The sequence below is a fragment of the Ylistrum balloti genome, unplaced genomic scaffold (genome assembly GCF_031769215.1).
Source record: "Ylistrum balloti isolate Yb309-2 unplaced genomic scaffold, AGI_CSIRO_Ybal_v1 Utg371182, whole genome shotgun sequence".
Classification (NCBI taxonomy): domain Eukaryota; kingdom Metazoa; phylum Mollusca; class Bivalvia; order Pectinida; family Pectinidae; genus Ylistrum; species Ylistrum balloti.
In genome coordinates, this window is record NW_026782644.1 from 452,928 (window position 1) to 480,926 (window position 27,999).

Sequence of the window (27,999 nt, forward strand, 5' to 3'; positions counted from 1 at the left end):
GTGTGAAATACTTTTTGAATTCATTAATTTATCTGAGACCATTAACCCAATGTAATGTTGATTATGCTTACTAAAATTTCGTCCGCCATTCAAAAATCCCTCCTGTTTATGTGCGCATGCGCGAAATTCAATATGAAAACTCAATATAAACGTTTGAATCATTCCGGTCAGTGGCTACAAGAAGAGTAATGATGAAGATTATAATTGTCGTAAACAAAGTTTTTTCATTACCAAATATGTCAATCTCAAGATAATATATAATTGGTGAATTTATTATATTAGTGTTAGTGATACCTTGAATTTTCAATAATCTGTTCAATGTGTTTTGTTATTGTTTACGACAATTGACAATCTTCACATTCTTGGTCACTTTACGTCACCTCGGATTGCCCCAGCCAGATGCTAAAATGTTTGATCACCTTTCGATGCCCACACCTGTTTAGTCAGTCAAGGGTGTTTCCCCACAGTGAAGATTGTCATTATAGAGATTTCTTCGTCGAAGAAGAGTCGTACTTAACCTTTGTGATATCCAAACGCACAGGTAGGTCTACTTAAGTTTATGTGCTTCATTTTATAGCAGAATTAACTCTTGTTATTTTTACTTTTCTGGTGTTGGCAGCTGACCGGAGGTTGTTTTTCACCACAAAACACTGGCTTCAGTAAATTATGTGTTAATCGTTAAGATTACCTTCATACGCTTGGCGTAATTGTCACACGTCTCAGATCGGATGGAACTTAAACTATGTTTAGTATAGCACTTGTTGAAATTACTCCATTTTTAAATATCAAACAGAGAAGACTTGTTGATTTGGGAGTTTAAACCGATAGAATCTGACAATGTATTGGTGTGTGTTGATTTAAATGAGCTGTTTGTTTGATGTTGTGAATTGTACTTCATTAAATGAAGATAGAAAATTTTGTTGATTCATCCAACTTTGGCATTGTTAGATATTTCATAGAAAAGGATATTAAGAGTCAAATCAAGTAAACAAAGTTGATTGACTGGATAAGAATACACCCTAATGGCAGAGTACATAAATGTTTACAGCAAACTATAATATTGATGATGATGTTGTATTTGCAAACAAAAGTATTCAGTTACCCATAGTACACTGCAATATTACCATTATTGATAGGTAAGCAGAATACAATAAGATTTATAGAAAGGAATTCCAGCAGTTTTAATTCCATTGTAGGTAGACATTAAGTAGTTGTTCTGTTCCAGCACCTTCTGTGCTCAGAAAAAGACAAGGGTAGTCAGATTGGGCAGTGATAGTGAACTTGATGTCCAGGTGTTGATTCCCAGAAAAGAAGTAATAAAACTTATTGGGTCGCTTGGTTGTTCATATGGATATTCTGTTTATACTCTGGCTTCTTCCATCAATAAGACCCCTTACGCTTGTATCTTCATCAACATGAGTGATCACCATAAAAATCTATAAGTTGGAATATATACAGTTTAATTTTTAAAGACAATTATTAATTAAAGGTCATCTTTACATTCTGTATTTCTAAAGGCATTTCAAATTTTGGAAATGGTTCCTGCAATGTTGCTATGAATAGCGTTCAGATTTGAAAATCAATCCTGGTCGCTAAAATGTTCTTTTGAGGATTTTTTAAATATGTGATATGATATTTATTGATATACTCATATCTTTGAATATCATGATTGTGTGAGAAACTCCTGGCCTGTAATCCAGTAGAAATAATTTTAGAGTTTGAACAGTGAATGCTGTCTACCATAACAGTAGCACCATCTCATAAAAGATTAAAATGTGGTTTGGTAGCCAGTGAGATCTGTTACCTTTTTCACCACTTTTATTGGTACAGATCATGATAGATGTTACATTAACATCCTTTTCATGGTGTAGCTTTCTAGGTCAATAACTATGTTAACAAAACTTTGTATTGACCTTAACAGAAGTTTATAACTAACTTCCAATAATTGTATATGATTTTAATTATGTTGATCTAATATTATTGTAAGATTTTTTCAGCCAGTCCACCAGAACACTGTTTTCAAAAAAAAAAATTTTTGTTTTTTAAATTACTTTGAGATTAAATGAATTTTGGAAATCAGAGTGAGTCCAACAGGAATATCTGTGCTGTACACATCACAGGGATTAACAGGAAAAGATATCAAATTTCTCCTGCAAGACACTATAAATTTTTACTTTTTCCATTAGTTAATTCAGATGCATTTCATTATCATACTTTTATGTTACAACTTAAAAAGGTGAATAAATGTATCATTGTTCCCAAAGTTTAGATAGCTTGAATTTTCCCCGTTTCCAGAATTACTCTGAAACCAGAGATTCTGGTGAATGAGAATTCAGCACTTTGAAACATCCATGAACTGTAGGTTAGAGTAGTGAGTGAGTCTTTTACAACAAGATAATTAATGACTATCAGGTCAGTGACACTAGTTCTGTGTAATTTCCACCATTTTTCTGCCAATTTATTTAGGCCAGTGGTATATCCTTTTAACTTGTAATGTAGAAGCCATGTCCATGATTAGACCATAATGAGATTAGATTATTATAGAATTAGGGATGTTTTAAACTCTAGCCAAAGTCTTCCTCTTTATATACACACAGGGTAATCTCATCATGATCATCTCAGCTTAATTTGATCACAGGATATACTGGGGGATCCTATCTTTTACTGTCACAGTTAGTCATGGTAATCACTATATCATCATGTTCTGTCTACCAGGAAAAACAAAGGCATAGACACATTGTTTTATTGAATTGGTATGCAGTGTATCTTCAATTTCTGAGATGAAGTTTATATTGATTAGATATACTACACATAGAGCACAATCTATGAGTAGCAGTTAATGTATAGTTGTCATGCAGGGCTTCATCATTGTAGTGCAGTACATAGTTTCATCCATCGATAGCATTATTGGAATCAGTCTTTTATCAGTCTTTCAGATCTGCTGGAGAGAGTATACCAATTTCGTGAAATTTCAGAAAATGTCTGAATTAAATTTGTTGCTAAATGACAAATAATGATAAGGAGTACTGAAGTTCATGTATTTCAACATTTATTATTTGAAATTACCTGAATATTCAAAGTTTCGGAGGGGAAAAAAAAATCAAAATCTGCCTTGGACTGTTCGTGATATATGTATAAAATTATATACCTCACAAAATGAATCTTGATACTGCAGTGCATAATGAGTTCAGAAATAGAAATAACACTATAATTTTTTGGGGAATTGTTTGATCTGGATATACATATATGTACAATATGCTAAATCCATTTAAAACACGGTTAAGGTCTTTAAATTTTTACTTCAACAAAATCACTAAAGCTTCATCAATCAGATATTCAAATTTAATCATACCTTATATAATGTAATTAAAGTAGTTTTATTTGAGGAAAATATTCACTCATTATATAAAGATTGTACTAAGAATTACTGCATTATTGATATATATTGAATTCAATATAAAAATCTAATTGTAGTCACAGGAAGGTTTTTCAATGGACATACCGGTGAATACATTTAAACTGTTCTATGGTTTGTTCAGACATGTTTCTAATTCAGTGATATACAAACTATCTAAATTAAGATCTGCTTTGTTAGCATATTTCTTGTACAGTTGAATACACCTGTTTGGGTGTTAACTGAATGAATACATTTTGCATGCTGTTTTTTTTACCCATTACAATCTGGGAAACTATTATATATGACAATATTGCAAAAAAACATGCTAATATGTTGAATAAGAGCACAACAGGATATTTATTGTGTTTATATAAATCACAAATTTATTTCAAATACCTGAAACTCATCTACTTCTACACAAGAATTGAAAAAAATTCTTAAGAATAATAAAGTGTTAATATGATAAAGGTTGTTTATATTGCTATATATACTATACTGGTATATTAACAAACTGTTTTGTAAGTAGACTTTTGTATAAATCTTTCCTGTAATATTGCCAACTTTAATGTGATAGCGTGGGAAATTGACTGGTGATTCAGTCAGCTAAGTGCTGGTAGTGATGATCAGGTCTGTGTAGTGTCACACCTACCGTCCGATTTCATAATTGACATTCAGATACATGATTCTGTTAAAAATTGCTGGTTACATCATCATTTCACATTTCTGAATGTTTGTTTATTTGTTATAAAACAGATTAGTTGTTTTGCCACATGTGCAGTTTCTACAGAGGGGAGATGAAAGGGAAAATGTTGAAACAATGTATATGTGCTGTACCAAATTTAAACATTAACAACTGAAAGAATTGGAATTACAACATCTACCAGCTACATGTAATGGTAACATAGAGTTTCAGAGCTGTTTATTTTATTTCAACAGTAATCAGAATTTCCTTTTTTGGGTATTTTGAAAAAGAAAAAAAACCAACAGGCTGTGGAAGTCTTCAGCTTCAGCTTCATTTTTCCTTTTGTGATTTTGTTGTGAAGCATTTGTTTTATAACTCCCCCACCACCCCTTCAAACCACCAGGTTCAAAATTTTGTGATTTTGTGTAATAATTGCAACAATTCCTTAATTTGAGGCATGAAAGCTTTAAATAATTATAATAATAGTTAAAAATGGAAATATTTCACATTAAGTACATCATAATATAACTTTTGATGGAAATAATTAACACAGTAATGCAGCTGTAATTATAACGCAGCAGCTGAACAACAGGCCAGAATCTTGCATAAAATTACTTTGAGCTGCCGAGATCATTGGCAGGGCAGCAGATACTGACCAGTGGTCAGGCCTAGTACTCTAAAATCCTTCAGTAAAGTTATGTATTTTATGATGGGGTCCCTAAAAATCTCACCAAGGCCTTGTTTATTTACTCCTGACTGATTTATAAGGGTTGTATACAGAAGACCAATCCACACACACACTTAAATGTGTTTATACTTTCAAAGTCACATTACACGGAGTCTTTATTATGAACAGGTATTTATTGAGATGTGTGTAGGATTTGAGTTTTCCTGCAAGAATTCACTGAGACGTGTGTAGAATTTAAGACGGAATTACGTAATCTAGGTAGAATCTTAATCCCCAGAGTGTTTGATTAGTAAGATGTATGGGGTCATTGAGTACAATTGTTCTAGGTGTTTACTCAACAGCGCTTACAGGTGACCCTTGACCCCCTCCCCCTCCTCTCAGTTCCCTCTTTCTATATATATATATGTAGTGTTACCTGCAACAAAACTTTGATGATAGATACCTGAGATTTTATGTCGCACTAAATGACTCTTTATTCGGTCATTTAAACAATGGAAGTGGGCATTTAAATGTTATTGGATTTGCAGGAAAAGTAATCCTTTTTATATTGACTTTGTCACACCTTAAATTGTGTCACCTGTAATATATAGTCTCTTCAACAGAGCCAGGTAGATAGGTGACACACAGGTACAATGACCATCTCTTACTATAATAGCCATTTAAGGCAATGGACATGAGTCATCTTCTGGAAAAGCCGAGTATGTGCTTGAATGGATCGGTACAATTGTAAATAAGCCGTGTGGAAAATTTGAGAATTTCCTAAATTTGTACAAACTGAAATACACATACGTCAGTGCGATATTTGTTGTCCTAGTTTCGTGACTCACTAAAGATTCAAAACATTTTCACCTGAATTAACCATTGTCAATAAAGGTCACAGTCGAATGATGTTTAGCCTGGTATTGATATACATTTGATAAGTTTTTAAAGAAACCTCATTTCCTTCTTCACTGATATCAAAGCCATCAGAGGTAAACATCTCAGAAGTGGTTTAATTCATTTGTCAGCTTTTTAATATGGCCGTGTTATTGTCACTTTTTTCCAATCACAGGAAAATTTCTGTATTTCAAACTTGTACAGTTATCTATAAATGCTCTAGGAAATAACTTAATGATATAAATTATTATCCTCAGGCTAGGTATAGCTATTTTCAATTGAATTTGGTGTACAGAGGTATTTGGAGATAGAAACGTTTTAAGCTTCCTAAGGTGTAGATGTATAGGTGGAAAAAAAGTGACAGCAAACCACTGAATACCCTTCGACAAATCTCTAGATAGCAGCTCCTGTAAGTTTTGACAACATCGCAAAAGGTAAATATTTTTGGATTTGTTTGTTCACTGTTGGATTTAAACTAGAATTTGTGGTGAAGGTGAATGTTGGTTGTGGTAAGTAGCACACACAGCTGTATTTTCTATCCATCATTGACTGGTCATCTGTGATATAGCCTGTAGTCATCAAGTGGCATGTGGTCAGTTCAGGGGTCTGCTTGACCAGGATAAAATCTTTTGGACCTTTCATTGATAAATGTCTCGTAAATCAGTCACCTCGGGTGAGATTGGTTTTCTTTTAGATAAAATTCTACCTTCATTTTGGATTAATTGTTAATATGTGGTCGTCATGTATATAAATCAGTTCATCACCTGGTATTCTCGGTACATGTTTACTATAACTGAGTGTTATTAATGGAAGTTTCAGGATAAATGCAGGTAGGTTGGGGTGACGATACATAATTTAAACATCAGTTTACGGGCAATGTATGTGTGTGGGTTAATATTTTGGAGTTGTATAAGTGAAAAAGACACATTTTTGTGTTTTGTGATTTGATTTAACTATTAACGTTATTATTAAGGACATTATATTATGAAACATTTACACTGCAAAGTGATAATTATGCATGAATACCACTTGTTCAAGAGATTCATCTGGACAGCTCCATCTGGGTTATATTCTTAATCAGAATTTGACTATTCAGAGGAGGGTCTGATGTGTTATGCTACTAACTTTAATGTATTTTTGTGTTGTCCATGTGTCATTGACTAAAATAAATCAAGACCATGGCCAATTATACCTCTCTAGAAGCTGGACAGTCTTTTAAACATCAGGTATGGATACCTTTTGAGGAGTACAGAAAATGTAGGTTACAGTGACCTATATTTTAAGTCTGAGTTTTTGTAGGTTGTCTTTATTGTTTTGTGTAGCTTAATTTCCATTGAATTTGGAGTTGGATGCTTGTTCTGTTTTTTTTATCTAACTTTGAAAAATAATATGTTTTCTTTCAAGTAATAAGATACTTATATTCTCAACAGAAAGTGTGGATATTGAAAATATGTTTCCATCATTTTCCAGATATACAGATCCAACTACAGACCACCCATGTGTAGACAGGAATAAGAAACAATGCCATTTGGCTTACGTTTTAAAAGGACCAGGAGATATGAGGTTTCATCCAAAAATGTCTTTGTGGTGGGAGTGTCCATGTTGGACAATTCATTCCTGGAATGTACTCTGAACTCGGACAGCACAGGACAAGAATGCCTTGATAGCATTGCACAACGTATTGAACTCAATGAGGTAACAACATTCTCTGTTTTCTACTATAGCTGACAATCTCTCAGACTAATGTCCTTTTTTGGTGTTCATGCTATCAATATCTTATACTTCAGAATTTTTTCAGTGACTTAGAAGGCCAAAGAGTACGAGGTAGTATGGTTTTGTATTGTCTCAGCGATTCCCTTATTTGTCTTAGTGTCTTACGATTATAACCACGGTAAGTAAACTTAGGAACAAAGAAAATTCCTGATATTGAAAGATACACTTACAGGCACTAAAATGATATGTTTCAGGATTCAAAATGGTCATTGACAGTTGAATAAAATCCAAAAATATTGTGATGTCAAAAAGAAAAAATTGAAGTTCTAATAAATTGATAAAGTTGTATAAGTAATGTGCTGAAAGCCAAGCCCATGTTTATAGATAATAGCTACTGAGGTATATATACTAGTGTTAAGATATATGTTGCAAAGTGTCAATATCTTGGAATCATGAGCGGTCAGTGGCCAGAAAATGAGGCTGCTGCTCTGCAAAGGTATACAGGTTTATCATGGTGTCTCATTCACTGTTTTCAGTATGTTGTGTGGAAAATCTTATAAAGGAAGTAAAACTACTCACAGCTGAAAATTGCTAGGATATATATTTGAAAGAGGTTGAGATGTGTATCACGTTTCATTAACATAAATATATATCCTAAGGCTTGTTTGGGATAATTTGTGTACAATCTTAACTACTTAAAGGATAACTGAACAGACAGACTGAAGGGAAACCTGGTAAACATCATCACATATATATATAAAGAACTTCAAGGTCAGCTTGCGGCTTACTCGTGAATCTTACCTTTAACTGGTGGTTATAGGTAAAATGAAAAAAAATCCTGATTTTTTTGTTTTTGTTGATTTTTTTCTGAAATTTACAGCAAAATAATGATAAAACAGTGATCAAATTGTATGATATTACAATTTAGTAGATACTGATTTTTATTTTGAAAGAGAGAAAGATAACTAAAATATATACATGTGTGACCATAAATAGGATGTCATTCTCAATAACAGACAGTTATTTTTCTAAAACAGAATAGTTGTCTGGGGTTTTTGTTTCATTTCAGGAAGAAAATTGGTGAATTGAGAAGGAAATTTTTGCGAGTAAATTAGAAATTGTGAATTTGGTTTAAATGTAAAATAATATATATAATTTGGAAATGGAGTCCTTATCAGCCCCCTAAAAGCTTTCAAATATGTCCTGCAAATAAACGATATGAAATATCGGTCAGATCCGGGCCTTTAACCTAGTTAATTAACTATCATCAACACCTTTATAACAATGGATTGTTGGTTGGTGAATCATGGTGTTAGTAGAAACAGGTTTATGTTGTTCAATAAAACTTAAACACTATGCTAGGTAACAATTTATGGTGACAGAGAGCACTTTTGTAAGTAGTGAACTGACAATTTCAATAGCTTTGTATTTTATTGTGCCCTATATACTGGTAAATGTAGGAAACGATCAGTTTCAACGTCATCTCTAATCTGAATCCTCTGTCAATTCATGTGTAAAAATTTGAATATAATATAGTCAGATAATTAGTCAAAATATCAAGTGTTATATTTGGATCCATAAATATTGCATGGCCTGTTTCAGATTACCAGTTCATTGTACATTCATCTTTTGTCTCATTAATTGTTAGATAGCCAATGTCCAGCTCTACATAATAACTGGTCTTTTTTTTTATTCAGTCAAATTTAATATGTATAAAGTTAAGTTATGCTGTAAAATCATATTTTTGTAGAGCTCAAATTTTCGTGGTTTTTCAAGAAAAAAAACCCACCTCTTAATGGACTTTTCATTTCAGAAGAAATGAAAATGAATTCATCTTTTTATACTTATTTGAAACATTCATGGGCATTTGAATTCCTGGATTAAGTATACTTACAAAATCAATAAAAAAAATCCCCCAGGAAAATTAATGATTTCATAATGAGTACCATAGAAAAGTTGATAACTTTCTGTCCTGTCTAATTTGTAGTGTTATTTGTCACAGGAATGCTGTAAGATTATATTATATATCAGGAAACAGGAAACAAATACTTTTGAAAGATGATTACATAATGAAGATGGGAATTTGACGAACTGTATTTGTTATAGAAAACACTCCTTCTCTGATGAATGCAAGGGGTGTTAACTCTTATATATTTAACAAACTATTCCAAATAATCCAAAGATGTAAAATAAAATGACATTCATAAAAAAAACAAACAAAAAAAGAAAACAAGAACACCTGGATTTTGCATTTGAAATCCTGTTAGGTAATAATTGCCCAGGGTGAATATTGCAACTGATATGGTAATCTGTGTCAAATCTATATCTTTTTGTCTGTGCTGATACAATGATAGTAGAGGTGTCAACACAAAATACATCAAAAAGGAAAACAGATTAGGTTTTATTGAGCACCATTGAGACATGATAATCTTGACTGAGATGATAACAACATCTTTGTTTACTTTTAGGTCAGAATAAGTACATGGTACTGTATTATGTTACTATTGTTAATCACCATGTCTGCCTCTACAGTTTACCTGATGTAGAATAAGGTTTTTAATGTCTCCTGAAATAGTATATTTTGTAACACTATTCACACATACATCAGCTTGGGTACCCATAAGTTTTTATAAGATCTGAAGCTGCCTATTCTGGGATGATGAGGACCAATGGTGGGATGGGGAGACACAGCCCCTTAAATGGGATGGGGTAAAACAGACGCTTTGGTGGGATGAAAGACAGACTCCCTTGTTGTTGGAAGAAACAGGCACCATGGTAGGGACAGGGGAGACACAGACCTTGTGGGATAGAGGAGCGACATACCCTGTGTTGGGTTGGAAAGACACAGTTACTGTGATGGGATGAGGAAAAACAGGCCCTGCTGTGGGATGGGATTAAGTAGGGCCTGTGGTCAGATGGGGAGACAGTCCCTGTTGTGGTCAGAAACAGGCACTTTGGTAGGGACAGTGGAGACATAGCCGCTATGATGGGATAGGATGATACAACATTTGTAGTCGGGTAAGGGTAACACATTTCCTGTAGTGGAGTGGAGATGCGCACTCCCTGTGGTAAGTGGGGACACATATTCTCTGTGTTGGGATAGTATGACACAATCCATGTAGTGTTGGAGAGAAACACAAAATAGCTGAATTCCCAGTCTGTGCCATGTTACAGGCTTTCATTGTATGTTAATGTTTGTGCATTGTTTTGTACATGTCTTTTCTTAAGTCTAAAATCTAATGTGAAAAAAACCCTTCTACTTTTACAGGATGTTGCACAAAACAGGTAAATAATGCTCTTCAGGATGACTGAACTTAGGGGTAGTATGGCTAATACTATGATCTGTTGATTGTTGTAGACTCAGTACTTTGGCCTGCGTTATGTAACAAAGAAACTTCAGTTCCACTGGGTAGACCTGACCAAGCCTCTAAAGAAACAGATAGACAAAAATGCCCAGGCAGCCACAGCACCACGCCTCTACTTCGGTGTCATGTTCTACATCCCGGGGGCTCACAGGATCACCGATGATGCAGCAAGGTCTGTCGAACAAACACCTCCTAGTTAGCTTTTATTTCTCTGGTACTAATTAACTGTCCCCTAGTTTTCTCCAATATTAAAGTAATTGACCTCATCTTCCATTGTTGATTGAATTTGGATCTTAGACACATGACAGTATTAACAGTTGTAAGCTTTATTATTTGTCTATAAACAGTTAACCAGGTAAACACTACCCCAGACATCAAATACTATATATGAGTTGAACCACATATTATAGGTCGTGAAGATTGACTGTCAGCAAAAATAGAACAAAAATAACACGTAATTTTACCATGATACCATTTTATCAATATGTGTTTATCTTTTACAGATATAACTACTTCCTGCAGCTAAAGACTGACATTGTTGAGGGGCGAATCCCTATCATCTTGGACCAAGTGGTACGCTTAGCAGCCTTTTGTCTGCAAGGTAAGACATAGGGGTTAACATTCTCTTCCGAGGACACTTGTACCATAATTATACATTTATAACGCCATGTCTGGTAGTAAGCCTGCCAACATCTATTGCTTTTCAGCTGATTTACCAACAAGAGCTATTTCATTGTCCCTTGATAAGCCCATCCCATGACTTTGAGTCAGGGATAATGTGTTGGCTTCCAGTGCTATTTGTAGGGTAAATATTGTAATGTCAGGTACTTACGATACTGTTTCTTCAAAGGAGGCAGTATACAATAGAAATATCAACTAATTCATGGACAATTTTAAAATCATCTGACAAAACCAATGGGATATTACTGTTTGTTTCAGCCGAGTTTGGTGATCACGATTATGATAAAAATGCCCAAGACTACTTCAAGGACAACAACCTGTTCCCTAAAACAATGTGTAAGGATGACAGTGTGATGGCGGAGATGATGAACGAGACACTGAGTGGTTACATCAGTCTCCAGGGAGTGCATCCTTTTAAGGCAGAGATGCAGTATATCAAGGAGATACAAATGATGGACGGCTATGGAATGGAGTACTACATAGCAAAGGTAAAGGTCAAACAGGGGTCACAAAGGTTATTCAAGGTCATGTTAATTTTATTAAAGTCATTCAAGGTCATACTTTTTGTGCGAAAATTGTGAAGAAAAAATGAGAGGGAGTGTTTTATAAGATAAATTTTCTGTGTCAGCTTTGGTTAAACTAATTTCTTTTGTATATTGTACCTAGGATGAGAAAGGAAAAGAACTCTACCTCGGAACATCCTACCTGGGAATATTTGCTCGTTATCTGGATGCTCAACCAGCCATCTTCTTCAGGTAAATCCACAGTCATTGTCAAGTTAATATATTTCTATTCTCTCCATGATATGCCCCAGATATATAAAGGGCCAATCAATTTGAAATCCAACCTCTTAATAGCTGTGATAACTGATGTTGAAAAATTTGTGGTGGACTTAAATTTGCTAGTGATCTTTCTACCCTCTCGATGACACCCTGTTGGTCCTTTTTTTCCATCCATTACACTAAGACCTTGAATTTTTTGTGTCTGTCAATTGTTTAAGGATACTGATATTTTTGCATAGAGGTGCCATTTTGAACGCACTCTATTTTGAAGTTCAGTTGTGAAAACAAAGAATCTTAATTTCTTACACATTTGTACTTTTGTTTATGGTTCAAAATTCACTGTTTGAAATATTTTTTCCATTTTGTTCTATTTTAAAGCAGGAGTGAGGACATAATTGTACCTGTTATATAAACATACCCCTATGTGTATACTTAGATCAAAGTTTGTTTTATAATTTCTGATGGGGTCCATATTTCTGAGCCAATGTTGATAGTTTTGCACATATTCTAGTGGTAATGTTGTGTTGAATATTAAATCTTTTAAACGTTCCAGCTTTAAGCTCTCGAACATTGCAAAAATAATTTTGGGAAAAGGTCCAAAAGAAATATTAGGTGTTAAAATTTGGTTAAAAAGTTAATATTGCAACTTAAACTGCTTGTATAGATGATAAAAAAATATCATTGCCTTGCTCAATATTTTCTTTATTTTTATTTCAGATGGTCAGAGATTGCACGCCTGACTCAGAGTAAGAAAACACTGGAGATTGACACATCCAAGTCTTCCTGTCAATATCAGATGGTGTGTAGTAGCTACATTAATAGTGGATATCCCTGGGTGCTAATTTTAACAATTGTTCTTTCCTGTTTCCAGTTTCTAACATACTTGTTAAAAAACCAAATCTTTAGTGTATGCTTTAAAAATCAAGTCTTAAACCTTGTTGGAAGGGAAAATATTGTGAGATTTTTTCTTACCAAAACTTTACACTCTTCTTAACCACCAATTACGTATAAAATATAAACCGCTTTATTTTACATCAATTGCGAAACAATTTATAGCAGCTTGTACTAATCACTGTTGTTGAACTGGATGTAAGCACGTCAGGGTCTTATTTTGGAAGGAAATCAGAGTACCCAGGGAAAACTCTCACGGTCTGAAAGAAAATTTGTCAAATATTGACCTGTACATTCTTATTCATTATTTTCTCAATATAATATCAAACATCAGAATGTTCAAAATGGCAGAAAGAACACAAAAGAAACAAGGAAAAATATCACAAACAATATATTCTGTTTCTCATTACAGGAAGATTCTGAGACAGCCAAGTACTTCCGGAGAATGGGTTCCTTACAACAAAAGTTTTATAGGGCAAACAAGGGCACCCCTAGGTAGGTGTCTTTATTGTTTGATTCATGAAAATATTATCTTCCGATTGGTCATTTCATGTCCAATGTTGAATTAATATTTTGCAACATTACCTGCATTGGCTTTTTTTTTTTTTTCAAATTACCAGCTCTAGATTTCATCGGAAAACAGTGATTAAAAACTTCAGGGATCATCCACACCTGTCAGATAACACTAGCATTTATGTGGCGATAATTCATTTTATTGATATTCTAATTAGACATAATAAAAAAAACAAGTTTTCTGAAATTTAATTGCACGTGCATTTGAAATATACTGAATTTTATTTAAAAGTACAGTATTTCCTGCATCATTGTATAAAAGACGTACAAATTAAAAAGCACCTTACAAATTCAGTATTAGATCTGTACATCATACAGCTGTGTCATGAATTGAGGACTCCTCAGTGATGCTACTGGGCCAAAATGTTGAATTCTTTATGTCAAGTTCAAAAAAAGAAAACACAAATCGTCTGAGCAATGTTTAGATAAGATGGGGAGGCGCACCTATTCCATATTTTAAAACAGTTTGAGATGAAACCTTCACATGTTTTGTCACATATATTCAAATATGTGAAGAAGAAAATTTGATTCAAGCTGCCAGAAAGCAAAATGTAAGGACAAATTATATTGATTGATCATGAAGTTCCTTTCTAACAAACTGGAAACAGTACCATGATAATTATGTTTGATCATACCTGGAATGCTGTTGGTGAATCTCGTCATTGATGATATTTACGTCTTGTTTTGTGTGTATCTACGTATACGTGCATGTGTTGTGCATGAGTCATACATCAAGTATACTGACTGTTTATTTGTATATTTGTATCAATATTTACATCTGCATTACTAGTCATCATACATTTGTTAATTTTACGGTGTTTACAGAAATTTTACAGTGATGACATGACAAGGGAGTGGAGGTCAGGGGTCAGGCTGATCATAATTTGTTTTCTTTGAAATTGTTAGTGTCACCAGTAATTCCTGTTATGTATTTCATCATACTTTAGAGTTTGATATTGTGAAAAAGTGAATAGGCACTCATAAATGAAGAACATAGAATGTGTGGCTCCTTATAAAGCATGCGAGATACTTTGGATGTATTTTCACACCAGCTGACCAGAAGATTCAGTAATAAATTCAAATATTGAGCATATTTTGATAAACCAGCTTATCTACACCATGAAAAACAAAGGATAGCATAAATTTTACACATGTCCATGAAGTTTGTTGTGTATGTCTCTAGTATTGGCCTTGCCTTCAGGTGTCACTACACATTGTTTGACCTCATGATACTGTCTCTAGTATTGGCCTTGCCTTCAGGTGTCACTACACATTGTTTGACCTCATGATACTGACATTGGCCTGAGAACATACACCCATGTCTCTAGTGTTGGCCACACCTTCAGGTGTCACTACACATTGTCTGGTCTTTTGATATTGACAATGGCCTGTGACCACACCCTTGTTCTTAAGTATTGACCACACCTTCAGTTGTCACTACATATTTTCTTGCCTCCTGATTATGATATTGGCATGTGACCACCCCCCTGTGTCTGATGCATGTTTTTCATTACAGCTCGAGTATGGTAGATGTGAATGAATTTCCTGAGTCTGAGGGCAATGTCATGCTGTAAGCATAATCCTAAAATTATAATAACTAACTGCTGTACTAAACTTCTTTTCTCTGCTTGTGGTAAACTCTGAGGCCTGGTCCTTAACGAAAGGACAAAATTTATTAACTGTACTGATTTTGATCAGAAGTCTTTTTCTATAAAATGCTGATGTGGTAATCAGTTAATCTTAAATTAGAAACTGGAAAGTCTGTTTTTGATATTCAGTATTTCAACTGTTCAGTATAATTTGGATAAGTTCAGTTGTTTGACTTTTAAAAAGATTAGATTGAAAGAAATATGTCACATGCAATGTGTTTTTTTTTTGCATTGAGTACAGACAGAAAAGATATTTACAAAACTGTATGTGATTTGGCTATTAAATATTAATCAAAGTGTTATGTCTAAAAGCTGTTGTTGAAGGAGAACAAAAATCAGGAATTATTACTGATCATGAGTTTATCACAGGTAAAATATAGTATTGTTCTTTCTGTTAGCATGCTGCCCAACATATAGATAGTACTTAATCAAGCCGAATCTATTTCTCTCATATTCACTGAATATCAGGTAGAATTAGTCTTTAATATTGTATGTATCTGAATATAATATATCAAAAAGACATTTGCTGTATTAAAAAAGGACAAATTTGAAACTTAAGGTCATTTGGTAAAGAAAAAAAATTCATTAAATACCACAAAATTGAGATGCCTTTTGAAAAGTGTCACTGGATTCTGCTGTTGTTGTACTTTGGATATTTTGAACAAAATTCAATTTTTATCAGTATTTTTCAGCTGAGTTAATGTGCTGAAATTAAAATGACAACATATAATGTCATTAATAAGTTGTAAGATTGCTTCTTTAAGACAAATAAAAAATATTTTACTTAAATGAATGAAATATTACAGTCTTCTTTAGTTTATATATGTTTTGATCAACAAATTTTATATATGGTAGGTATATAACAGATACATACATCCTTATTTACATCGGTACATTAATTAGATTCTTCTCCGTCTCATTTTCCTGAATTTTCAGTTTGTTGTCATTATCTCTTTACTTTCTGTATAGACACTGGTCTTTGTCAAATTTCTTTACAAATATTTTCTGTGGAGACAGAAGTCTGCAGCAAAGCTATCTTTTTCTGTTTGTGATTATGGCAGTATTTTGATTGAATCTTGGGTATCTGTCCTAAGTCTTGAAATGACATTTTTTCTGTTCTCCTCATTATATTTTCTCTGTATTGATTTGAATCATTAGTGATAGTACATATACAGTTGTATGTAATATTTGCCTGTATACATTTGTGGCTTGACCAAACTTTCCATAAGCTGCCACTACTAATTGGGGCATACTTGAGCTTTTAGTGATGCTTGGTATCTGTTACATTAACATTAATACTGATGCATGTTGGAATATCTACCTAGAACTTATTGTATCAGCCTTTCGTTAGCTTCCACGATTTATTACAGGAAACTTATGCTAATTACATATATACCTATTATTTATTTAAATGCTGTTCATTCAATATATATCTTTAAAACACTTTCTCAGAGTGGAAGTATTTTTTTGGAGGGACTTTGTGTTTGAGTATAAATGTTGACTGCATGTATTACTTTGGGTGTTGTTTATTGATATGTGAATGACATTTGATATATTTACTAAATTTTCATTAAGATTTTTTTTCAGGTTTCCAATTTATGTAAAACACAATTCTGACCTCTACCCACAAATTATGATTTTTTGTTGTGGTAGTTGAGCAGCATTTTGTATACTTGTTAAAAATATTTCAAGTCTGTTTTGGCATGATTATAGTTCCTAGTTCTGGTAAAATAGATGCGAGTGCTATTTCACATACTTATGTTGTGTGCACTGTAACAATTATCTTATTCACATCATTTTCATTGGAAATATTGCTAGATTATTAAACCTACATAATGTATGTTGCTTCTTTTAGCATTTAAAAGAATGTTGTAGTTAGGATCACAAAAAGTGCATTGTAACCTTTTGTCTGTGGTTTATTTACTTGTTGTAAGGCTAAGATGATTCATTTCTCTTTACAGGGATTTGCAACAGAGCATGCCAACACCAGCTGATTTCCCAGACCAGCTTGTAAGTTAACAGGGCAAAAGACATTTTTATATGTATTTCTGGCATTTGAACCAGGCAAATAAAAAATCCTCTACATAAAGTGATATGAATCAGCATTTATAGTAACAAGAGAGATGTTTGTATTATGTTTCATTCTTTGAAGTTTAGAGACAGATTGATCTTTGAGATACGAAATTTTTTACTTTATATAAACATAATTTTTGAAGAATAAATTTTGAAGGTAATTATCCAGTAAACACAGAGTGTTCATTATTTACATCTCTTTGATAAAAGTGTTAGAGAGTAAATTAAATTTTTTGGTGTTTTTGTAACAGACCCAGTCTCAGACATCACTGACTTACTCCCAACATTCCCATCAGTCACAACAATCCCAGGACGCACGATTTGAGAAAGGTAAATGTACATTTTATTGTCATTTGTTATTTGAGAAAGGTAAATGTACATTTTATTATTTGTTTAGAAATATTCCTTTATTGTCTTGATATTGAGTCAGTTTTCACTTCAAACACTGTTACGGCAGCACTGATATCACTGGATATCGCATTGCCTCAGATTTACTTTTTATCTGCTATTATTCAAACCTTTGCTGTCTCCAGAGTTGTCCCAGTCGACGGCATCAGAGGATTACTACCGTCAATCACAGCAATCGCTTGAGACAACTAGCAGTCATGAATTACCACCACCACCACCACCACAACAACAACAACCACAACAACAACAACCACAACAACCACCACCTCATGTGTTTCCTGACGGGGGCGTCATGATGAATGGACGCATGTACAGTCCCATGATGCAACACCAGCAGTTGCATCCACCACAAACACCACCACAGCCACAACGCATTGACCCGTCTTACGCCAGCAGGGCAGCAGCTCTTCCAGCATATCGACCTAGTCCGTCCTATGAATCAGTGATGAGACAGAGAGTCAACCAACAGCAAATGCACAAAAATACACAGATGTATGGACAGCAACAACAAGGGGAGACAATTTCATATACCAGTCAACAAGGGGAGACAATTCCTTTCCCCAGTCAGCCTGGTGAGAGTTTACAATATACTGGACAACAAAGAGAAGGAATACCATTTCCTCACCAACATATGACCTCTGAGATGTCCAAGTATGGTCCACCTGAAAACGATTATGTCAACAGTACCACTATCAGAAACTACAGCAATAGTACTATGTATGCCAATGTGTTTCAAGAGGAAAAGGCAAACTACCTCCAACAGTACAGACCAGAGAGTAATCTCATTATGCAGACTACATATAGCACCCCAGAGCTCAACTCTCAGGGGGCATTGCCCCAGTACAGCACAGACAATGGGTTGAATGAGCCCCTCCCCTTTCAGTACAAACCACCTCCTCCATATCCCAGGGCTAGTAGTAGTACTCCAGACCTAGCTGTGCAGACCACCAATGCCAACAGTATTGGTGATAGTCCTGATCTGGTGTCAAGGAAAAATCTGGGTATGTCTGCACTAGCACTGCAATCAAATCTAGATAAAAGTGTAGAAAATTTGGCTGATGTTGTTCCCAAACAAAAGCAGAATATTGTGATGAATCCCAATACACCTCAGATAGCAATCAGTCAGATGACAACAAACACTGGGGGTAGCCCTGTGGACAATGACGACGCATCCAGTGATCACTCGGGTGCAACATTCCACGCCCGAGACACGGACAGTGAGGTAGAGGATGGCGGGGGTGATAGGACACTTAAACGTGAAGGTAGCAAGTCACAAATACAGATAAAATATGTTGCCCCGAGTAAGGCTCCCCCTCCCTCAACTTCTAAGGAAGTGGTCACACGGAGGGAAAGCTTCAGGAGGATGATGATTGCTCGAACAACTGGACAGCTCAACCCTCCAGCATTATGTAGTGAGGAACTGTCGGGGACTCCCGGGGTCGGAGGATCAAATGCTAAATCAGAAAATGACGTTATTCCTGAACAGGCTGATATTGATCTTGATGCATTAAAATTAGAAAAAGCAAAAGTTGATAGAAATTTGTCATTCCAGTCAAAATTAGAAAGAAAGACTTCTATTCAGTCAAGTTTAGAGAGAAATAGATTAAGTCAATCGAAAGGTCAGTCGACATTAGAAAGAAAATCTTCCAACCAGTCCAAAGGCCAGTCCACATTAGAAAGAAAGTCTTCAAACCAATCGAAAGGCCAGTCAACATTAGAAAGGAAAGCATCCAGCCAATCAAAATTGCAATCAACTTTAGAGAGGAAAGCATCCAACCAATCGAAAGTTGAAAGGACTTCATCTGTTCAGTCTCATTCGAGTAGTGTGTCTGGTGGTAGTTCTGTGTCAATGACAGAGAGGAGCTCCCCAAGTGGGGATCATGACTCTTACTTAAACTTGGCTTTTGTGCCCCCAGTGGGGAATTATATGAGAGAAGAGACAGTGAAAAAGATAAAGGAATTGACAGAGAGAGAAGAGGAATTCAACAAAGACTACCTCAGTGATTCTGACCCTGAGGAGGTTAGTATATCTTTTATAAAAAATACAAAATATTAAACTTATCTGATGAATTAAAAAAAAATCAAAATGTTGTAAATTTGTTAACGTATGTATATATTAGTTTGAACACCTTTGATGTTAGTCATATTTTACAGGTCCAATATTTGATATGTATGTTTCATCATAAAAGATATCTTGGAAAATGTTGCTTTATACAGTTATTGGTGCTGAAAATCAACTCCTATTGTTATCAAAATAACAAAGGATATTGTCATTCATTAATTCTGTAGCATCTAGTATTTAAGCTTTTCTGTTTAGTAACAAAAATCAGATGACTTCTGATTGTAACAAGTGAAACAAGAGAATTTTGTCGGTATATCCTGTGATCTTCTGTCAGTATTTTCTGTTTGTAAGATTTTAATACATTTTGTATTTACAGGAAGGAATCAAGAGACGCATTGGTCCTCTTAAAATGGCCGCTCTAAATGGTCTGACGCTGTCCCGACCTATGGTGCTGGCACTGATGAATGACGAAAGTAGAGCTCCGAAGGATGAACGGGTACATATGACACCATTGCCAATAAACGCAACCATTGACTTCAAACTTTTTGATTATCAATAATTATGATATTTGAGGAAATTTTTAGATCATTGTGTATAAAATTGTCAATGTTTAAGCAAAAGTCATATGGTGTATGTTGAATATTGAATTAAAATTTCTGAAAGATTGCTTGTCTTGATCTACAAATCTTACAATTTTCTACACTTGGTTACCTAACTGACATGCTCTTGACTTTCAGAGAAAGTTACTTGAAACCAAACTGTCTGAGAATCTCGTATTTAAAGAATTCGAAGAAATTCCTAAAAAGGCCCCATCGATGGAGTGTCAGTGTGCTAAACTGTCTGAAAATGAATCTCGTAATCGCTTTCGTGATGTGCTTCCATATGATGCCACCAGGGTGAAAATTAATCCAAGGAAAGACAACCCATCAGGCTATATAAACGCATCACATGTAAAGGTATGGCTTCCCTTCAAGTCGTATACACCACACTGTCAGTGAAGAAAAATCATCTTGATTTTGATGTTTTGTTATATAACAAATATTGCCTATGGCATTGATATTTAAGTCATTCAATAGAAATATTTCAGGAACGATATTACCTTTGGCAATTGTAATATCTATTGTTAGACAATCATTGTTTGTTAAATTGTCTCATTTCAGCATATTTGAGATATTAGCAAAATACTTGTTACAATTTGTTTCCTTAAAACTGACTTTGATTGACCTAGTTACATCTTGACTGACCTTGGTTGACCTAGTTACTTTTTGACTGACCTCGGTTGACCTTGTAATATCTAGATTGAACTTGGTTGAATTTGTCACACCCTGACTGACTTTGGTTGACCTTGTCACACCCTGACTGACTTTGGTTGAATTTGTCACACCCTGACTGACTTTGGTTGACCTTGTCACACCCTGACTGACTTTGGTTGAATTTGTCGCACCCTGACTGACTTTTGTTGAATTTGTCACACCCTGACTGACTTTGGTTGAATTTGTCACACCCTGACTGACTTTGGTTGACCTTGTCACACCCTAACTGACTGTGGTTGAATTTGTCACACCCTGACTGACTTTGGTTGACCTTGTTACATCTTTACTGACCTTGGTTAAACTTGTTACAGTTGCCAGTTGATGACCGAGTGTGGTGGTACATTGCCACACAGGCACCCATGTCAAACACAGCAGTGGATTTTTGGCAGATGGTCTGGGAACAGGAAGTTGATGTGATCGCCATGCTTACTGCTGTTGTGGTACGTCCTTGTTTGATTATGTTGAGAACTATTCATAACTGCATTCAGAATTGTTAATCATGGCAAATTCTTTCTTGACTGCGAAATGCTGAAAAACCTGTTAATGTACCTAATCCAAAAATAGAGAGGAAGTTCCTTGTGGGAATTTCTCATAAAAGGCTCTTCTGTATACTGGAATATTGAAAAAAAAAATCTTTATACTCTGTCAGTTGATAAAACAACTCAATATTAATTAATGAGGAATTTTATCAACATATACACCTGTAAGGGTAACTATTAAAATTAATTAATTTTGAATTCACACTTGAATCATGACTGGGTTTCAGGAGCTGGGAAAAAGGAAGTGCTATGAGTACTGGCCACAGGAGATTGGACCAGAACACAAAATAATCTTTGGTCAAGTAAGTAACTGAACTTTAAGTATAATACAGAGTAGTTATCAAGCTTTTGTAATCTTATAGATATATAGATTAATTTGCACAATAAAATAGCCCTTCCAAAGTGAAGTAAATTTTCTCCATCATCAGGCATTATATAGAATTTTATGCTGATTGAGTATCATTTCCAAAGTAACCTTTGTACCTCAGTTGAAACTAATTATTTATTGTGTTACAGTTTGAGGTGACCCTGATGTTCTGTAACGACTCCCTGTGCTATGTGACCAACAGGATATCTGTAGTTCATCTCCCAACAAAGAAAGAGCGCCAGTTGTGGCATCTCCAGTACACGGACTGGCCTGATCACGGCTGTCCAGAGGATATGTATGGTTTTCTGGGTAAGAGACGTTACATGGATAATTAGAATCAGCCAATCTCAAACTTAACCTGTGGAGTATCCTCCCTATTGTGTAAAAGAACAAGTAAGTCAGAATTCAATGGAGAGAATCTAAAGTTTTTATGTAATAAATCTCAGTATAGATTATGAAGATCAGGGCCTGTATTCATGAAACCATTCTCATGCTCAAGCATAGATTTTGTGCTCAAGCAAACTTTTTTCATAATGCACCTAAATACCAGGTAATATGAAATAATACAAATGTCAAATTTAAAACTTGAATATAGCTTTGACTTGAAGTCCTTTCAAAATTGTTTTTTAAATCTTCAGCAATATCAGCCTTATTTATTAATTTTTAACTTAAACAAGACATAAGGCTTGAGCACAGAATTCACGCTTGAGCATGAGAACGGTTTCATGAATACGGGCCCAGATGAATTTATTATGCCTACATATAGCTGAGATTGTTTCTGGTTACCTTCAATATACTATCAATACATGGTAAAATTTATAATAGCTCCAGTTAATCCAACTAGGAAGATAGGTTTTTATGATCAAGAAAATTTTTCAGACAATGTTGCCGTATTTATATTTGCAGGCTTTTTGGATGAGGTAGAGTCAGTACAAAGACTTGCAGAAAGTGAGGAAGGTAGCGGCAAGAAATTACCTATCCTGGTCCACTGTAGCGCTGGGGTGGGGCGTACAGGGGTAGTGATCCTCACGCAAGTCATGAAGTGGTGTCTGGAACACAACCATGTAAGTATTCCTAAAGCATTACAGTCATATTTATGTTGGGAAGGAAACAGTCAGCAGAAAGTGGGAGCCAAGAGGGTTTGAATCCCTGATTCCTGGGCTGAATATTGCACATTGCATTTTATAAGATCGACATTAGGTATATCTTTCGATTATAATAAACATCAATACAAATTATGATTTTGCCCTGTTTAAGCTGGTAGTAACCATGATCATACTTTAGTGATGTAAGATTGACATTCAAAAACTTTTGTCGTACTATATAGATTATTTTCAACTGGTTTTATTTTTCCCTATTTCCAAGGATTGAATGAATTTGTGAAAACAAATTTTCGAAGAAATGTATTTCTGATTCAAAACTTTTGAAAAAAGAAAGTAATTTTGCTTCAAGCATTTTGCAATACTTCAAAAAACTGAGCTGTTAAAAAAGTATATACAGTACTACAAATGATCCTAAAGAGAGGATATCAATTCAATCAACTTGGTTTACCATAAATCATTTGATGTTTTTATTGTAGGATATAGATCTACAGAAAGCTCTGGGATCTATTCGACAGCAGCGCATGTACCTGGTTCAGACTGTCGGACAGTACAACTTTATACACAAGACACTGATACAGTATCTGAAGAACACAAGACTTATATGATCAACATTACTGAGAATTACAACTTTGTTTATACATCAACAGAATGAAGCAGCTTGGTTCACCAATCAACAAAGGATTTCATTGATAGCACAGATGCTGGTCACAATGTGTTAGAATGGAAGACTACGGGTAGTCTTCTTTTAGGGAAATGGATCTTTAAAGATTGGACAGAAAGTTGAACCTCATTGTGGAAAAAAAATCAGGGATTGTTAAACAGCTATGCTAAATAAGATTTTATAAAACTTTTAAGTGGCAAAATTCATAAGAATGATGGTACACAGCATGGATGTTGATTAGTAAAATAGTGCTTGTTTTGTATTAACATTTCACAAGTTGACATGATTTGATTTCTCAGTTTGATGTAATAGAAGTTATTGGGTATACATGATCATTTCACTTTATGGTATGAAGGATGAAAAGACCGTAACATGTTATTTGCAGTAAGAGGGGAAAATGTGACACAGTTGCGAATGTTTGAACTGTTCATGGGAAAAAATCTTGGAATGTTCTGCATATAAAAAAATGTTTGACATGTCCAAAACAATATTTTTCACTAGATGTGAAATAGCTGGAGATGTTTGTAATCTTGAGTTTCATCTGTGCCATATACACACACACACATTGATATTACATAAAATATGTTGTTCATGTTCAAATGATAAATGTATATGCAATTGTTATTATAAATCAGAGAAAAAGAGTACACAAGAATTACTATTGTTTTTTTCCTTTTGTAATTTACAGTGATTGATCTACAGGTAAATATTTCAAGGTATGATGGTTTTGGCTTTGATATTTATTTCCAAGTTGGACATGGAATTTAATGCATAGTTATTGTGTCCCATGGTTGTAACTTTGGTGACCATTCATAGGAAGATGTTTAGAGTGTTATAATGAAACTTTGATTATTGAAGTAATTCCCTATAAAATTTTGTCAAAAATGTTGTTCAAATATATGATATTACAGTGTAAGCTGTATAGGAAGATGCAAAAGATTTGTAGAAAAAGGAAAAGTATGGAATATTATTGTTGTGAAGGCAGTGAATGCTATATGGTTTTAGTTGTATTGCAAATATTGCAAAAAATATTCTTGTGATATTTTTTAAAAATATGTATTTAGGTTTGTAGTTATTTTTCTGTGAAATATATGTTTTGAAGTTTAGTATGCTTGATATCAAATACAGAAAAAGGTGATATTGCTGTGGTACGACCTCCGAGGGAAGGGAGATCAGTCTGGAGTTCATTGTCTGAAATAATTGTCCTTGAATAGTGAATGTACAAATAGGCCAGAATTGGATGTAATTTGCCAAACTTTTGACATAGATGATCAGCATTTCAATATTCATGTACCCATCACATACTCAACATACAACGACTCATGTCTTAATCCATATTGTATTGTCGAATGTAAATTTTTATAAATTGTTCTAGTCATTCATCGATGTTTTGTTTTGTTAAAAAATGTCTTGCGTTGCGTAATATTTCATCTTATTTTCAGTTCTTCCATAAATTTCAGCTTATAAGTTTTCCACGAGATAAACTGATTAGTTGATTAGTGTATTTAGTGTTGAGAGAGAATGTGAGTGCTATAGATCAATGAATGTTAGACTTAGTTCAACAGGTAAAGACAAAATTTCACAGGTTTAAAATTCTGAGTCGGTAGTTGATTGATCAGTGTAAAAAGTGAATGGTTGTGATTTTTTCCTGCGAGTGTTATGTGATTGAGATTACTTGGTGCAATATATAAACCATAGAATTGTTTTATTTCTGACATGTTTGAATGTATTTAATTCATAATATATTTACAGGCACAATTTTTCATTGAAGACAATTAAATGTTTCGCTTTCTTTATTGTGCACCTCACATATTATAGGAGTCAATGAAAATCACCAAAAATTATATTTTTTAGTAACTCTTTTTTAAATTTGCGGTATATATGGGATGTGGAATAAAATTCATGAATTTTATAATAGGTATACATGAAAAGTGGTTGTGAATTTGTGATATTTTTGGTTATATTCCACTGAAATCATTTGAATCCTTTTGTTGAAAGAATTTTTTTTTAATTGATAGAAATATGTCAAGATAATATTCGAGAAACCTTTGAAAAACACAGATGGTAAAATTATAACAATCAAATGAAAAAAACACTATGCAAATTATTTTGTCCTTTTTTTTTTTTTAATTTCAGGCTTTTAATCAAACAATCACATTGAATTTGATAATTGGTAATTGCTTTGTATTTGTACTCTGAGAATTTATAAGTAGATTCTTTTATGACTGTTAATCAGGAAACACTGATATGGAGACTCTATGCGGAGGCCGTCATTTATTTGTAGGAAATATGCTTCAGTAAATTCAAAGGGAGTTAACTGTAGTCGGCAATCTGTCAAGTGCAGGTAACATCATTATTCAGATTTGATGTTTTATTAGTTTGCATAAATTTCCTTCAAATTCAAAAAACAATTATGAATTTCATTCTAGCAATAATATATTTCATTGTTGATTTATATTGTTCACATAAATGTTGACTTCCAAAGCCGACTGTAAAACAGCAACATTTTTAGAATTTGTACACAATATATTGATGTATAATGAAATCATATGATGTGATGTAGTTCTAATATACATCAGCTATTTTTCATTTTTATGTTGTAAAATATTCATACTCTCATAATCAACCTGTGTTTCTATCAAAGTATATTATACTTCTGTCTATTTCAAACATTTTTCATGTTTGATTAATTCATTTCATCTATATGCTTTTGTAACAGAAATTATTTCACTTCATATTTTGCACATCTTTAGTAACCTCAAAAAAAGGGGGTGGTGGGGGTCGGTTGGCTGGTTACATAACTGTGATACCAGGAAGCTATTGTTTACATAGAAGTGTTCAATTCTGTCAAAAGCTGAAATCCTTTCAGATTGCGAAGTTATGATGGATTTTTTCAAACTTATTATATAGGATGGTTAGGTTAGGCATAATACACCACACATCAATATGTTCAAGTTAAATCCCATCCTTCCAGTGCAGTAGTTCTGTAAAAGACAATATCAGTATTATACAAACTGTATCACCTTGTCTAGTGACTCGGTAATGTTTAGTGTATGTTCAACCTTAGAAATCCGATATAGCTTGTAGTGTCGACATCTTGCCCAAAAAGATTGCAACTACACTTTTGATGCCAGTAGAAGGTGGTGATATCTCATCATGTACCTGTTTATCTCCTCCATTTATCGTGGAACTGATATTCCATAATGACCTGTGCTTTTCATTGTTATTTTTACATTGTTGAATAATGAAATGTAAAGGTAAAGGGAGATCATCCATTATCTAAAGTCTAGAAAAATGGATAGAAATTTACACATGGTCAAAAGGTAATTCTAAGCCTATTCCGTTACATATACAGCAATATCTTACCAGTTAATCTGTGAAAATATATCTATATACAAATGGACAAAACATTCATATGGAATTGGTATTGCTGAAGTAGTTGGCTGCAGTATTTTTTAATGCAAGCTGATGTACTGTAGATCTGTTGTAGAATCTCTATAGTGGGTTTAGATAATATCATGAAACGATAGGGACCAGTGCCTTTTTGATCCATGTCCATATGAAGTATGTGTGAACTGTGCAAGATCGATCAACATCAAGTTTTAGTTGAAAATCAGCTTTTGCATGCTTGCCCTATCAATTTGAAGGAGGTTACTGCTTTTTCAGTCATTTATTGTCTTTTGAAGTAATTCAGATTAACCACTTGTGTTTGTTCTAATTCAATCAGTTCTTCTAATTGAAATGTTGAATTGCAGTTTACACAAATATTTTGTGATACACAAGAACTCTTCTCGGACATTTTAAACTTTGTCACATGGTTCTCATTTTTACATTCTTTTAAAAATCAGTACTTCTTACTGTATATGTATTACTGTGTATAAAGTTATTTGGAATGAAAAAGTCTGAGCAATTAGAAAGCTTGTCCACTACCTTGAAAATAATCATTAAAAAAATTCCCGATTTTCTATGAAATGTAAATGGCACCAGTTATTCACCTTGGTTGTTTATCTGAATGTTCACCTCTCATCCTATACTTATTACATATGTTGTTTACCATTTATCATTAAGAAGTATTTATCCTTTTTTAAATTTCCTATATATGTACAATATAAACCTGTACACTGCCATGATGGCTGTCAGCAGGATTGCAAAAAATAAAAATACAAGTCAAACAAA

General features: G+C 34.0%; 1 protein-coding gene across 1 annotated transcript; it reads left to right on the forward strand.

Annotated features, from left to right (window-relative positions):
• Window positions 1–445: 445 nt before the first annotated feature.
• On the forward strand, window positions 446–27,999 carry LOC132561229 (tyrosine-protein phosphatase non-receptor type 14-like). The gene is made up of 18 exons (XM_060225958.1): window positions 446–541; window positions 7,114–7,338; window positions 10,715–10,893; window positions 11,225–11,322; window positions 11,661–11,890; window positions 12,069–12,157; window positions 12,902–12,983; window positions 13,488–13,570; window positions 17,259–17,307; window positions 17,622–17,700; window positions 17,904–19,798; window positions 20,217–20,336; window positions 20,578–20,796; window positions 21,465–21,593; window positions 21,920–21,994; window positions 22,209–22,368; window positions 22,966–23,123; window positions 23,639–27,999. Exons 2-18 carry the CDS (start codon window positions 7,165–7,167, stop codon window positions 23,765–23,767), a joined length of 3,948 nt encoding a protein of 1,315 aa, XP_060081941.1. The 5' UTR covers window positions 446–541; window positions 7,114–7,164; the 3' UTR covers window positions 23,768–27,999.

Excerpts from the sequence above, each read along its gene's own strand:
- LOC132561229 (XM_060225958.1), top strand. The coding sequence starts at position 7,165 with ATGCCATTTGGCTTACGTTTTAAAAGGACCAGGAGATATGAGGTTTCA. Across the intron at positions 17,701-17,903 it reads GGACGCACGATTTGAGAAAG|AGTTGTCCCAGTCGACGGCA; the intron begins GTAAATGTACAT and ends TGCTGTCTCCAG. Across the intron at positions 19,799-20,216 it reads GTGATTCTGACCCTGAGGAG|GAAGGAATCAAGAGACGCAT; the intron begins GTTAGTATATCT and ends TTGTATTTACAG.